Raw genomic sequence first — 15,243 nt, 5'->3', positions numbered from 1 at the left:
GGGTTAAAGAGCAAATTGTCTCCAGTGCACAAAACGTGGAGAGGCAATTTGCAGGATCGGTGATAGTAACCACGGCAGCCAGGGACCCATCGGTTCCCACACCTGGTCTACGCATGAGGTGGCAGAATTCTGAAGTGGGAAAGTGGGCAGTCCCACTTCCAACCATGAAGGAGAGGGAGTCTCATGCTAAACTCCCTGCAAATGAAAAGTAGGATGTCAGGGAGAAACCTGTTGCACGTGATGCCTGGTTTCCATTTGCAGGGAATTATTCTTCTCTACAGAGCTGGCAAAGATCACTCCTTGGAGGTTTTGTTAATAATTGACAGAGTCTTTGGGGAGAAGTCATCTGAGCCAGGGAGTATTAGCATATCCTTTAGCAGTGAATTCCACAAGCAATCATGGATGGCCCCTTTCCACAGTGCCTTTAAATGAGAGCCTGCCTTCTTCCTAGACAGGTCAGGGAAAAGATCATCCTTCCACCACTCTGGTTTGAATTTCACCTGAGAGCAGCTGAGAGTGAGAGCTGCTGTAGCATAGGGGTGAATTGGTTGGGCTGTGAGTTGGCTCTTGGCTAGTTTGAATCCCACTTCTACCACAAGCTCAGCAGGTGGTCTTGGGTGAGCTGCTCTTCTCAGCCCCAGCTCCACAGCTTTATTGTGGAGATAACATCATTGGCAATGAATGGGGCACTAACCTGTCCAAAAGAGTGGTATGTAAACTCAGTTATTGTTATATAGAGCTGCTGTAGCATAGTGGTGAAATGGTTGGGCTGTGAGTTGGCACTCTGCTAGTTTGAATCCCACTACTGCCACAAGCTCATCAGGTGGCCTTGGGTGAGCTACTTTTTCAGCCCCAGCTCCGCAGCTGTATTGTCAGGATAACATCACTGGCAATGAATGGGGCACTAATCTGTCTAGAAGAGCTGTGTATAAGCACAGTTGTTATTATTTTAGTGCCACCGTTGCTTGCCTTTGACCATTTCCATGTTGTTGAATTTTCAGTTTTAAAATATAGTTAAATGTGGTTTTGATTATTGGTGGAGAAATGAGAGAGGGGAGGCAGAATTCAGCAGGGGAAGACCCCTGCCCTGCCACTCTGCTGAGCAAAGTTTGCAGCCTTCCTCCAGACTAAGGAGACTTCCGCCAACTTCAAGGTTCTTCCATTGGAGGAAAAACCACTTAAGACTTCAAAGTTTGCTCCACAGGGTGATGGGGGGGGGAGTAGAATCCACACCAACATGCTTTGTGTGTGCAGTATAGTCCTGATGTGCAGCATCTCTAATTAAAAGGGCTGCAGCAGACGACAACCACAACTGAACAAGACGCAAAAAAATTCTGAGTCAGTGCTAGGAGGCATCACTTTACACAGTAAACAGAGACAGGTCGCATGGCGACAGGTACTGAATGTTTAGAAAAGAGATAATTGTGTCAAGAGCTCTTCAAATACCGACAGCCTTTCTACGGTTTAGATGGGTGGGTCTTTGGATAGTGCGGATTCTTTCACTCCTTTTGCCAGGAATTTCTCCTGCAAAGACTGTACTGATAAGAACGTATGTGATGTCCCTGGGGACAAACCCAGCCTCAATAGGTTCTGATGGCTTCTCCACTCTGCAAAATGGGGGTATAAGTAGCCAGGAGACAGAGAACACTCTTACTTGTGCTGAGACTCAATTGGGAAATATGTTTTCCAAAAGGAAGGGGGCACACATTCATGTTTCCTTCCCACAGTCTAACCAGTGTGATGTAGCGGCTATAGTGTAGTCATAGGCTCTGAGAGAGCCAGGTTCAAATCTCTGCTCTGCCAAGAAAGCTCACTGGGTGATCTTGGGCCAGTAATTCACTAACTGATCTTGCGGGGTTGTTGTGGAGCTAAAAAAAAGGAGGGTGGGAAAGTGTTGTAAGCTGCTCTGGGGGTCCATGAGGGGGGGGGGGAAAGAGCCCCATCTTGTGACCTTTGTACGTTTCCTTCCATGCCAGGAGAGGAGGGGCCACTTGCTTTTGGATTTCCTTTTGGATTTTGATGTCCAAAGAAGTTCTACTGCCCTTGGTCACTCACTCTATCTCAGGCAGATTGCCAACGCAGGGAATGAAGACGGGCACTTCTTGGCCTTTTAACTCGGCAGGAATGCCACGCTAGCTTAGCAGGGATATCTAACAGAGTTGTTTGTACTGGACTGGTTGTGCAGGGGACTCTTTGGCTTACTTCAAATTCTTCTTTGTAGATCAGGCAGTGATGGGATACCCCTCGAGGCTATCCAGCCTGCCCTCTTCCTCCCCTGTCACCATACCCTGGGCTTGCTGACCGCTGTAGCTCTTGGACCGACCAAGTGCAAAGAAAGCCAAGAGGACGGCATCTTTAAGAGGGGTCCCCAAAAGAGAGCAGCAGCTCTTATCACTGTAGATCAACTTGCACCAAAGAAAATTCCCTCTTCTACTCAGCCGGGAAATCAAAAAGACTCTTGTTAGAGTTGCCATCAGGCCTGGAGAAATGTACGTTCTCCTTTTGGGGAAAAAAAATCACATCCTGCCCTCAAGTCATAGTTGGCTTATGCAGTGACTCCTGGTGGTTTGCCGTTGCATTTCACGAAGGCATAATGGGATGTGATTGAGCTCCACACCGTGAAAGCTTGAGCTGCCCACTTCCACACATTAAGCCTCTGTTGAAGGGACAGGACGTTTTTCTCCAGGCCTCTTGACGATTGTATCTCTCATGTGTCCTAATCCGTTCCTTGTTGTTCTTGGCAAGCTTGCGAAGAGCATAGGAACAACGGGTGACAAACGGCACTCGGGATGTTCTGTGTGTTCTCTGCGCTGGAGCAACCCTTCACGGATCTTGACCATAAGGCACCATAATGGAAGGAAAGAGGCTCGTTGCTGAAGCCAGATAGCCTGGGACCATTTTGGAAAGCAAAGCGCCTTCCTTCAATAGGCAGCCTCCAAGTCTGTACGGCAGAGGTTCCTTAGAGCAAGCAACCTATGTATCTGGTATACCATTGTGCCGGTCTTCCTCCGAAGAACTCACTGTGGCATGCATGGCTCTCCCTTCCCCCTCCTGTCTTTACAACAACCCTATGAGGTAGGTGAGGCAGAGAGAAAAAGGCCCAAGTCCATCCATTGAGCTTCGTGGCAGAGGGAGGACTTGAATCTCACATTGCGGTGAAGAGTGCTGTGTCAAGTCATAGCTGACTTATGGGGACCCCTGGTGGGATTTTCATAGCAAGAGACTAACGGGGGGGGGGGGGGTTGCCATTGCCTGCCTCTGCAACCCTGGCCTTCACTGGAGGTCTCCCATCCAATTACTAACCAAGGCCGACCCTGCTTAGCTTCTGAGATCTGATGAGATTGGGCTTGCCTGGGTTATCCAAGACAAGGTCTTGCCTGCTTACATTACCAGCATTTAACCATTAACAGGCTCCCTATCTATCTACTCCACCTATTTCGAAGTGTTATCAGCTCTGTTACTGATTTTTATTAGGAAAATTAGCATGTTAATGTGTCCCGGTGTTAAGCTTGAGAGCAGGCTATTACCGGTTAGGCCGGCAATGGAAAACACCCATTCAGCAGGCAGAGACGAACATGGAACGCTCAGGGAACCCTTTGCCAGTTTCCTAAGGCTTGGAAAGCATTTACAGCAATATATAAAGAGTAAAAAGATCCTTATCATTTAATGTTCTGCATCTCAGTTTGCTTCAGAGCCATCCAGGAAAGCTCTGTCTGGGAAAGAGCGCTGCACTAACTGGAAGCATGAATTTGGCCCAAAGTGCCCGAATGTAGGAAATCTGTGCTGGGAATCCTAAAAGCAGGCATAGCATCATGCACACATGTATTTTCCAGGGCAGATAACTACCCACGTGCTACAACTGTTGTTACAAGGAGATGGTACAGAAGGCTAGACTAGTCTGAACACTTCATATCATGATCACACACACCCCCATTGTAAATCAAGCACCCAAAGGGTTGTATGAAACTGACCCTCAAAAGGTAGCAAGAGAAGGGAGGGAAGGAGGAAAAGAGAGAGAGACGGAGAGAGGGGGGGAGAAAGAAAGAAAGGGAGGGAGGAAGAGAGAGAGAAAGAAAAAAAGAGAGGGAGGAAGGGAAAGACTCTTCTCAAAGCCTGTGCCTATGGCCAATTGAGCCCAACTTTCCCAAGCCCATTCCATGAAACCAATGGATCCGCTTCTCACCTAAGGATGCAGTCGAAAAACGGATGCAGAGGCAAAGAAGTCCGTGGATCCCCAGGGTGACCAGTTGGCCCATCTTGCTGCCAAGCCTAGGAGTTTCTAATCCAAGCTGGAGCCTCTCTGTGGAAAAGAGGCAGAGGTGCGAGGGCGGTTGGTTTCTAAGCTCTTCCTTTCACCTTTGGACTCTCTGGCTCGCAGCTAAGATGTGTATTAGGGTAGGGTGAGGTGAAGGCAGCAGAGGGAGGACACAAGGAGAAGTCCCGGTCCCCCAGCTTGGAGGCGCACGCGGCAAATTCAGCAGCACCGTTTCATCAGAACTTCTCCGGATGTGGTTTCAAGCGTTTCCCAATTATCCTGTCTTTCTAAACAGCACAGTTGCCGACCCCACCTTTAACTGGAAAATCAAGATGTCGACTGAGTAGCTGGCGGAGGTTCAGTGAGACCACCTTCCCCAAAACACGGCACAGGAGGAAATAAAAAGCCGCATTCGGTTTTCCGTCCAAACCAAATCTCATCCCCCCCACCTGCCCCCCCAGAGACTTCTGCCGCACCTTGCACCACCAAAGAACTACCTACCTGCAGGTGCTCGTTTGCACGGCCTCAAGGCTAGAGAGACCCTTCAAGGTGGACCAGGGTGTTCCTCCTAGTTCAATGAAAAGTTTGCAAGGAATTTGATCGACCTTAAACTTTCTGGGATAGTTCCTCCAAAGCCACTGCCCTGGAGGACTGATGGAGGCCTGGAGCAAGCTGCATGTAGCCCCAGCTGTACCGACAATGTTACAAGGGCTGCTTAGCTTAGATGTGGTGAGGGGTGAAGATGCAACGCGTTGGCTTGCTCATTCCTTGCATCCACACACCACCATGGCAAGAGGCAATGCCTGGCACCATCAGCACTGGCTGGACCACTTTGTTCATCCTTGATCCATTTAAACCTATCGATCTACTCCTGATCGTCTTAGCCATTTCCACGTAAATGAACTGAGAACATTTTTGGACCCACTTCCTTCTATGGAACCGGAGCTGGTCGCCTATACAATTCCTCTAGTCCTGAGAATACCCAGGTTGGGGGGGGGGTCTCCATTTTTGAATAAAATGGGGTCCCAGGGAATAGATTTTCCTTAAATCACACTCACATATGCTGGGCAACAGTCCAGGATAAATCTTCATTTCTTGCTCAAAGGTTTTTTTTTTGCTTAAAACCAAATGGCCATCCCAAAAGACCCCCAGGCAAACTAACGATGCCTGTTTGTAAAAGATGACCATCACGACAGATTACTTTTCTATTTTTTTCCTGCTGCAAGAATGTTGATTTATAGGCTGCATAGGCGATAACGCACAAATCGTAATGGGGTCTGCAAAGCCACTGACAAGACAACGGGACTCTCAGTTCCTCTCTCTACAGAGGACGGTGAGGAATGAATGCCTTCCGTTTCATCTTGGCCACAAACACGACCGCAAGGCCATTGGAAGTTGTACGCTCTTGACGATCCAGATAAACCTTGAACTGTTGACAGCAGCGCATCAGAGCTTTCCTCCAAAGTGGAAGGTAAGCAAGTGCTGAAATACTCTTGAATATATCGTTCCTGGTTCAAGTTATCTTAAGAGTCTCTCTACACAATACTTTTGACATGGTATTCTTCACGTGTTGGGAGACGCAATGTTAGCCAGGACGCGTAGTTTTGAAAGACAGAACTGGCGGAGATCGCTCCAGAGGAGACGGATTCTCTCACAGCCCTCTGCCGCCTCTGGCATCTCCCCTTCTGGAGCCTCAGCCTTGCCGAGGCTCGGTTAATTCAAAGTTTTAAGCAGCGAGGGTGGCAGAGTACAAGCTCCAGAAGGGGAGACAGTCTGGCACGTCAGAGGCAGTGGAGGGCTGTGAGAGAATCCATCCCCTCCAGAGAGATCTCTGCCGGCTCTGTCTTTCAAAACTACGCTTCCCGGCTAACATTGCGTCTCGCGACATTTGATGGACATGCACCCCAGCATCTCATGTAGAGAAACTCTGAATATGATTACAAGCAACGAATGTTTTGTGCTGCATCGATGGGCAGCTGAGACATGGCCATACACCCTGTCCTGATTTGAACCGTTTGCCGTTCCAGGCTGTTCTCTGAAACAGCAAAGCTAGAATTCACGTTCTTACTTGAGGACCAGACAAGGGACTCCTTACTTATTGTTGGTCAGACCTGGGACTCTGCAGGCATTTGTGGTTTTGGTGCTTTTTTTCAATCCTATTGTGATTTTACATCATGACATCTCACCCTGTACTTCCGGCATGTCTTTGTCCTTTAACCCTGCTGTTTATCCCCCCACCCCTCCGAACCTCATCTATAAATGTCTGCCTATTGAGGACGCATGTTATGCATCTGACAAAGTTGGAATAAAACATTAGTAGTCTTTGATGTGCCACAAGACTTCAGTTTATCTAGGCTCTTCTGTGGTCATCAAGGTCAGAAGTGAGTTGCAGAGCTTTGTAACCATAAATCCAACTATACACCTCTCTCCCCTCAATACAAGTGTTCAGGTACTGGCCTGCATCCCACATTGTCAGCCTTTAAGCAACACAGCTCTATAGAGACGGGAGGCAGTGGAAGGCCTGCTTATATCAGTGCAACCAAGACACCAAGCTGCTTTTCAGAACATAAGAAGAGGGCCATGTAATCTCAGCATCTTATTTCCGAGTGGTCGGAAAGTTGCTTTTGAGAAGCTGGGCACGGAGGCCAGTTGCGATCCCTCCCAACCGGCACTCAGTGGCCCAGTTGTCTCTGAAGATGGTGCCACGGTTCACACACACAACCGGTAAAGCGCAGGCAAGTTAGAAGGCCGTTGCATAAACCCACCTCCCTGCAGAGCCATCAATCAGTGATCTGGGCCCAGCAACATTTGGAACTGCCTGCTTTTCACATGGAAATGTGATACCCCAGTTGCCTTTTTCACACATGCTCACTACTAAGTCGGTGTGATTCCAACCAGCTGTGCCCCCGTGTTCTTCTCTGTTCCTGCAGCCCCTTCTGACCCTGAGAAAGGGAATTCCTGGGAATGGTTTTACTGGGGGTGGGCAAGGGCTACAAGAAGAGAGGAACGCAGGAAAACACGCGTGGCATGTGCGAGGATTCACACTGCTGGTAAGAGCTTTCAGTGGCCTGAAAGGAGGAGTCTCCCTTAAATACTGAGATGAGTAGCCGTGTTAGTCCGTCTGCAGCAGTAGAAAAAGAGCAAGAGTCCAGTTGTCAGAATCTGTTTAACCTGAGTGAAGCCATATTTAACCTTGTAGTCTTTAGTCTGTTTTTCTCCAGGCCTCAACACCTGCGGGGAGCCGCTGCCATGGGAAAGGAAACTCTCTTATCCGTCTACTCGTCCTTGGCCAGCACATCGTGCCTCTGAGAAGCTTTGCTATGTGAACTCAGGGGGGAGGCTGGGCTAAGGGGTGTGAAATGTAACTCTTTTCTTTTCATGAGTTATTCTTGTCAATTCTTTGGTCGGCCAGGATCTCTATCCTGGATTGTGTATGCTCAGAGGTGAATGCTGTCTTTCACAATAAATCCTTTGGAAATAGAAAGACTTGGACTTCTTGCCGAAGGGAGTGAACCAGACTATCAGCTCTGAAGTAGCATCGTCTGACACCAGTAGCACTTCTAAGACTAACAAAATTTGAGGAAGTGAGCTGTGACTCATGAAAGCTCATACCCTACCACAAATTTTGTTAGTCTTAGAGGTGCTACTGGACTCCTGCTCTTTTCTACCCTTAAATATTATTACTGTAATTGGACAGCGAACTCCGTACCTATCACAAAGGGCCCTGCACACAGATATGGGGAACGTTTCTGCATGCCCGTGGGACTACCTAGGGATGCAGAAAAATGTGTGCGTAGATTTATAAAAAATGATACCCCACAAAAACAAACAACAAAGCCCTTAGCCTGATGAGGCCTGAGCACACTCACTAACTTTGGAATGTTTGAGAGCCGCAAAGAATTAGTTAAAGAAAATAAAGGAAAAGGGAGGGAGGCAGAGCTGGACGCTCTATCAGTTTCCTCTCACCCTTCCTCAGAGTTTAGATGATCCTGGAGAGATACTTGAACTTCCCTGCTATTTGTAGTCACAGCCACTCCCTGTGGTCCAACACGACATGGAGGATTGCCTGTTTTATTAATGGTTTTGATCTTGAGCGGAGATAGATGGTTCCTCCCTCCCACACACTCCCCACAGAGATGGGCAGAGATTCCTGGGTGCTAGCCAGAAAAAGGCAAAATCAGGACCGAAGGCGGTAGGTTCCAGCTTTGAATTTTTAAAATTTTAACAAAACCCTCCATGCAAACAGAGCATAGCAAAGAGAACGGTTCTACCTCCCTCATGATGCACACCGTGCCAGTTTTCCGTTTGCATTTTCAGCACTGGGGCGCATTCCACCCCACAGCAATCTGAAGCAAGACCAGGGCTTTTTTTCAGCTGGAATGTGGTGGAACGGAGTTCCGGAACCTCTTGGAAATGGTCACATGGCTGGTGGCCCTCTGTGCCAACTCCCCTCTGTCTGGAGATCAGGGGGCGGGGCCACCGGCCATGTGACCATTTTCGCCAAGAGCGATTTAAACTTTTAAAAACTCCCCCCCCCTGTTCCAGCTGACCCAAAGTGACATCATTGGCCCTGGGAGCATGTGTGCACTTTGCGCGCGCACATGTGGTACCAGGGGCACCACCTCCCGCCAAGAGTTGCCCCCTGTGCTGGCAACCCACTGAGTTCCACCACCTCTTCCCAGAAAAAAAGCCCTGAGCAAGAGTCTGTGCTGCCGCTTCCCTTCTATGCTCCCTCTTTCCCCTGCACGTGGAATGCGCTGTGCTCCATCACTCCTTCTTAGTTCTGTCTTGATTTCTGAAACGGGGCTGGCATAAGCGAGTGGCCCTAGCAAAGTCTCCCACTTGTCCTGAAGAATCCCAGACTGGAGTGCTTCTGTGCAAAACGCAGCACCAAGTCAGCAGGGGCGGGGCGGGGCGGGGGGAGAGACTCTCTCCAGAAACACTGGGAGTCATTGTGAGGTGTGACCTTTTCCCCGGTGGGTTCTGAAGCGCCTTGCTCGCCTCCAGTTTGGATCGCCAGTCAATAACGCTTTCAAATCAGTTTGGGAAGCACCCACCCCGTCGCCCCCTCCAACCTTCCAGCTTTTTTTAGGCCCTGGGCTGGGGGGTCAATTCAATCCCTCAGTCAAAGTTTGCCAGACTCACCAGCCCTTAGAGGCAGAGTGCAATCTCCGAGATCCTCGTCTGACAGCCTCCCTCTGAAATCCCTGTGCCATCACGTTTTGGGGAAGGGAGAGGGGAAATGGAAAAAAGAGGAAGAGAACTTCAGAACTTTTCGTGCCGCAATGATGAGGAAGGGGGTTCCAGGAAAAGAAGTGAAACCAGCACAGACAGGATTGGCAAAAGGCCACGCAAGAAGACACCCACGCTCCACTGTTGGCCACGTTTTTATTACACCATGGAAGAGAACACAGAAGGAACTGCTTTGGTAGACTCTTGGTGGGCCCCTGCGGGTAGTGCCAGGAACACGAAGTGCGGAGCAAGGGGCAGAGGCAGGGGGTTAGATAGAGTTGCCCTGAGTCACTTTTGCTGAGTTGAGGCAGCTCTGGCCGCGGTGAAAAGAGGGTGTAAAAGGAAAAAGGCCGAAAGAGTTCTGCAGTTTCTACTGCCACCGGCTTGGTTTAAAAATTCAGCTGTAAAACAAAATCTGTCAAACCTAGTAAAAGAGGAGGTCTGCAGGCTGACCTTCTCCAGACAGTCTTTGCAGGATGCGACTTCTGCTGGGCACGGGACTTTGGCAGAAGCGACAGGGCAGCCGGGAAGCGACGGGGTCCGCCTCAGGACGTGCCGCACTCCTCCCTGCTGGGCCTCTTCAGCACCGCGCTGTACTTCAAGGGGACGCTGTCTGACCTCAGCACGACATTCACCAAGGTGAAAATAGCAATGTCCTTGTAGCAGAGGGGAAGAGAAAGGGGTGGGGTGGGGATTAGCCAGTTAGTTAATCTTAAAACAGAAGCTCAAATCTGCACAGAGGCTCCAGATGCCCTGATAATTGAGAGAGGCTAAGGCTATCTGTGTTTATGGGCCACAGTAGCTACGGACCCAGGACGTCTCCCTTGGAACACTAGATGATGGGGCCAAAGCACAAGGGAAGGCTTTTGCCGTGGCGCCTCGCTTGTGTGAACGCTCCAACCCACCCTGGCTGCTTCTGCTGGAAACCCAACGATGGATCTGATGTTTTTGAGTCTGATCCAGTGATTTTTCAGGGCCAAATGCCATTGTCTGAGAAACACGGCATACAGGAGAATATCCCTGATGTCTGGATAAAGGCTCCTCCTGAACAGAGCGCGTGAAGTCTGTTGCATTCAGGGTCCAGGCCAGCTCCTACATCCAACCAACAGCCAGTGACCTCCCCCCCACCCGACCCCCCCAGCCATTTATTCTCCAAGCAGCCACTTCAGAGGGCACGTTCCCAAGCTGGAGTGAGTCGATGTCAAGAAGGCGGTGCCAAGTGTCATACTGCCAAGCTCTGCTCCCCTGGCCTGAGTTTCACAGGGCTGACAAAGGGCAGCTGGGTGCGTTGGTGCACGTGTGATGGTCTTTGTTTTCCGCAGGTTACGGTGACATCCTTCGTGCTGTAGCTGCGAGGGTCTGGCACACACACTGGGGGGCTAGAGATTTATTCACTCTGAAATCTCTGACCTGGAGGAGCGGAGCCTGCCTTCGGCCACTGCTTTTTTTAGGGAGCGGGGAAGATTCATAGAGGGTGTCTGTTTTCCAAACATGATTAGCTGGGGATGGAAGGCTAGAGCTGGCTCACACCAGCCTGAGGTTTGCCATGCTGGCTTCTGGGAGGGTGGAAGAATTCCAGCGCCTCTCTTAATGCTCACAGGGATTACTGGAGGCAGGGAGGGGGAGCTCTCAGGCCAAGGGAGTGAAAAGGCTCAGGAGGAATGGAAGCCTGGCTCCTTCAGGGCAGAAGTATGCATAGCATAGAATCCTAGGGTTGGAAGGGACCTCCAAGGTCATCTACTCCAACCCCCTGCACAATGCAGGAAATTCACAACTACCTCCCCTCCACATCCCCCCCCCCCAATGACTTCTGCTTCATGCCCAGAAGATGGCAAGACACTGTCAGGATCCCTAGCCAAACTGGCCTGGAGAAAATTGCTTCCTGACCCCGAAGTGGTGATTGGCATTCCCCTGGGCATGTAAGAAAGGGCCACAAGAACTAAGCAGTGATGTAACCCTTCCTGCCCTCCCCTCTCATGCTCTGCCCAGGTTCACAAAATCAGCATCGCTGTCGGATGGCCATCTAGCCTCTGCTTTAAAACCTCCAAAGAAGGAAAGCCCACCACCTTCCGAGGAAACCTGTTCTAGCGAGGGACCCCTCTCTAACTGTCAGGAAGTTCTTCCTAATGTTTAGCCGAAAACTCTTTTGATTTGATGTGTGCAAGTTTGTAGCACACGGGACCCCTGAACACTCCCGGCTCCAGAAAGCCAAAATGTGAACCTAGCTCCTGGATAAAGAGCTAGTTCAGTGTGCAGGTAGCCTAGATAAATCTTGCTGAGCTGCCTGGACTGGCCTCATTGGCCCACAGCAAAATCCAAACACAAAAGCCACATCCTGCCTTAATTGAGATCTGCCAAAATGACACAACGTGCGATTTTCAGTGGGTAGCCATGTTGGTCTGCAGTAGACGAGCAAGATTCAAGTCCAGTAGCACCTTAAAACCTACCAGATTTCCAGGGTAGGAGCTTTCGAGAGTCAAGGCTTCTTTGGTCAGAAGCAATGGCTCTCAAAAATTTGTATCCTGCAAATTTTGTTGGCTGCTAAGGTGTTACTGGGCTCCGGTCTTGCACAAAACATTGTGTAAGCTTTTGAGTTCTCCAGAATTCTTCATCCGAGTACTCACTGAATTCAGCATTGCCTCCTACACAGAGTGCAGACGAAAAGGCCTTGGCGTCATCACCTGAAAGACCAACTTTTCTCCCCATCTGTTTTTCAGTTTTTGTAGAGCTTGAAAGCACGCACCGTTTGTTCTGTTCGTTTGGGTGGTCTTAGTAAAAGGACGCACAGAGCGGCCTTTTACTGAATTGGAACACAGGTCCATTGAGGTCAGGATTGTCAGTCGCTCTCCAGACAGGTGGAGATTAGAGACGGGCATGAACCGAAATACAAACCAAAGTTTGTCATGAACTGGGCAGGTTTTTGATTTGTGAACCGGCGGTTCGTCAGAGCTCATTTCTGACGATCCGTGACAAACCGCAATGATTTTTAGAGCAGCTCGTACAGTTCGTTTTTCGGTTCATCACTGCAGACAGCCTGGCGCTGATCAATCTGTTACCTAGGCAACGGGGGGATGGGCTTTCTGCAGACCTTCCGCAGCCCCGGAAGTGACGAACCGACGAACCAAATGTACTGGTTCGCGAACTGGGCAAGTTCATGGTGGCTAATGGTTCGTGAAACATGATGAACCATGAACCGCAACGAACCTCCGTTTTCCCGGTTCATGCCGGGAAATTCACGTTTTCAGCTGGAACGTGGTGGAACAGAGTTCTGGAACCTCTTGAAAATGGTCACATGGCTCGTGGCCCCGCCCCCTGATCTCCAGACAGAAGGGAGTTTAGATCGCCCTCCATGCCATGTGGCACAGAGGGCAATCTAATCTCCCCTCTCTCTGGAGATCAGGGGGCGGAGCCACCGGTCATGTGACCATTTTCTCCGAGAGCAACCCACTGAGTTCTACTACCTTTTCCCAGAAAAAAGCCACGTCTATGCCTGAGCAACAGCCCCTCCCCATAAAATATGTAAGTCAAAGAAGCTCAGCCCATGAAGTGGCCTGATTGGTATATCGAGGTCAGTACTGTCCACTCTGACTGGCTTTCCAGGGTCCGTTATGCAAAGGTCTTTCCCATCACCTTCTCCCTGGCCCTTTTAATGGGAAATGCCAACGACTGAACCTGAGACTTTCTGTGTGCAAAGCTGATGCTCAATCGCTTGGTTTTGGAGTTGGCAAAAATGGAGGGGGATCTAGCAGCCAGGAGGCCACAGTAGCAAGCTTGGGGGCTGCATCTGGCCGGATGACTTACAAACTGCAAGACAGAAAAAGCCTTGAGTGACACCCTTCTTTGCACTGGAATGCCCAGTCAAAAACGGAGCTGGTTTCCCCACTCTCAGTTCCAGGGCAAATAAGGCTGCCAAGAGCGAGGCCACGGCCCACCCACCGAGAACTGCAGTTAATAGGGACTTTGACTTTTCACCAGCCTTTTCCTGCCTCTGTGGTTATGCAGGTCAGATCTCCAGGAATATCTTCATAAGTATATAACGGAGGTCAAAGTAACATCTTAATTTGTGCCCAAGGTCACCGGACCAGAGATCTGGCACCTGTGTTCAATTGACAAGAGCCGTCTTGGAACATACGAAAAAAGGACTCCTGAAAGTTCTCCTGAGCAGGTGCAGAGTGTGTTGCCCTCATCATAACCGCCCCCCGCCCCCGGCAACAGGGACAAGGGCAGCAGGTCAGAAGGCAGCCTTTTTAGCTCGTCTGGAGTTTCAGCTCATCAGAGGGACGGATTCTCTTCTTTAGAAGAACCTAACACAGGCCTGGCTGGATCAGACCCAACAACAGCCAGCTGGACGATTCTGGAAGCTCGCAAGGTAGACTGCAGTTTGCTCATGGAGGTTCCATTAAGTTATCACGGCTAACAGGGCAGACTCTTCCTTGTTCCCTTGCACGCAGCCTCCTGCTGGCCCCTAGAATTTCCTCATCTAGCAACAGACTCCTCTATTGCTCCACAACCCGGTTTCACACCATCCGGCAGCAGCAAGCTCTGAGGCAGCCCAACATTCACTCTGTCCTGGGAGGGCTCGGGGATGGGAGTACCTGTGAGTGGCTGAGGTTGCGTATGATCAACCCTCGCTACCCCTGCAGCTGTTTGCATTGCTCATAGCGTTCACTCCCTTCCCCCCCAAACTCCAGATTGCCAAAAACCTTCAACACAATTAACCAGAGTTTTATTTCAAGGCTTGTCAAGTTGTGCATGGCATCGGAGTGGAGCATAATAAATCCTGATACACAGTTCTCCCCTGTGGTTGAGTTACCAAGTTAAAGGAATCAAGAGCCATGAGCAAGAGATTCTGAGACTCTATTGAAGTGTTTTGATACCATGTCTCAGGAAATCTGTCATGGGAAGGGGAAAAAGGAAAGTCTAATTGGATTTGAACAGTAAAGAGTCCAGTAGCAACTTAAAGACTAACCAACTTTATTGTAGCATAAGCTTTCGAGAATCACAGTTCTCTTCGTCAGATGCATCGTCAGCTTTCAAGAAAAACAGCTCTCTTTGTCAGATGCATCATCAGTTTTCAAGAACCACAGGTCTCTTCGTCAGATGCATCGTCAGTTTTCGATAACCAAAGCTCTCTTCGTCAGATACATCGTCAGCTTTTGAGAACCACAGCTCTCTTCATCAGATGCATCATCAGTTTTCAAGAACCACAGCTCTCTTCGTCAGATGCATCGTCAGTTTTCGATAACCAAAGCTCTCTTCATCAGATACATCGTCAGCTTTCGAGAACCACAGCTGTCTTCATCAGATGCATCGATGCATCTGACGAAGAGAGCTCTGGTTCTCAAAAGTTGACGATGCATCTGACGAAGAGAGCTGTGGTTCTCGAAAGCTTATGCTACAATACAGTTGGTTAGTTTTTAAGGTGCTACTGGACTCTTTACTATTTTGCTACTACAGACTAACACGGCTAACTCCTCTGGATCTAACTGGATCTGAAGGCGGACTGTAAGCCTGGAGCGCTCACTGCGGTTCGGGTGGGAACGTGCTTCCTCTTCCAAGTGGTGAGATGGGACCGTCTTAGCTTATGAAGCGTCAGCATTCACGACCCAAAAGGGGAGGTGAGAACACCACATTCACTAAACTCTGGGAGACGGGCAAAATGAGGGAGGCCCGGCACCCAAGAGAGAGGTTAGAAAACCGCAGCCGACCGTGGGATACAGATGAGCAGAAAGCAGCCCTTAGAGGTCTGGAAGAAT

The 15,243-nt window shown here is 49.7% G+C and overlaps 2 protein-coding genes across 3 annotated transcripts in view; both read right to left on the bottom strand.

Moving 5' to 3' along the window:
* LOC129332119 (alkaline phosphatase-like) overlaps window positions 1–9,432 on the bottom strand; it is a 38,117-nt gene extending 28,685 nt beyond the window's left edge. The window contains exons 1-2 of the mRNA XM_054982970.1: window positions 9,401–9,432; window positions 4,184–4,300 (exon numbers count right to left, since the gene is read on the bottom strand). Of these exons, the coding sequence (XP_054838945.1) occupies window positions 4,184–4,256 (73 nt within the window). The 5' untranslated portion in view covers window positions 4,257–4,300; window positions 9,401–9,432. The remainder of the gene's footprint in view (window positions 1–4,183; window positions 4,301–9,400) is intronic.
* A 197-nt stretch (window positions 9,433–9,629) lies between these two features.
* DIS3L2 (DIS3 like 3'-5' exoribonuclease 2) overlaps window positions 9,630–15,243 on the bottom strand; it is a 312,241-nt gene continuing 306,627 nt past the window's right edge. For both annotated transcript variants that reach the window (XM_054983630.1, XM_054983631.1), the window contains one exon: window positions 9,630–10,143. In XM_054983630.1, the coding sequence (XP_054839605.1) occupies window positions 10,033–10,143 (111 nt within the window). In that variant the 3' untranslated portion in view covers window positions 9,630–10,032. The remainder of the gene's footprint in view (window positions 10,144–15,243) is intronic.

The sequence above is a fragment of the Eublepharis macularius genome, chromosome 6 (assembly GCF_028583425.1).
Source record: "Eublepharis macularius isolate TG4126 chromosome 6, MPM_Emac_v1.0, whole genome shotgun sequence".
Taxonomy (NCBI): Eukaryota; Metazoa; Chordata; class Lepidosauria; order Squamata; family Eublepharidae; genus Eublepharis; species Eublepharis macularius.
This window is presented reverse-complemented; position numbering and strand designations above follow the sequence as displayed.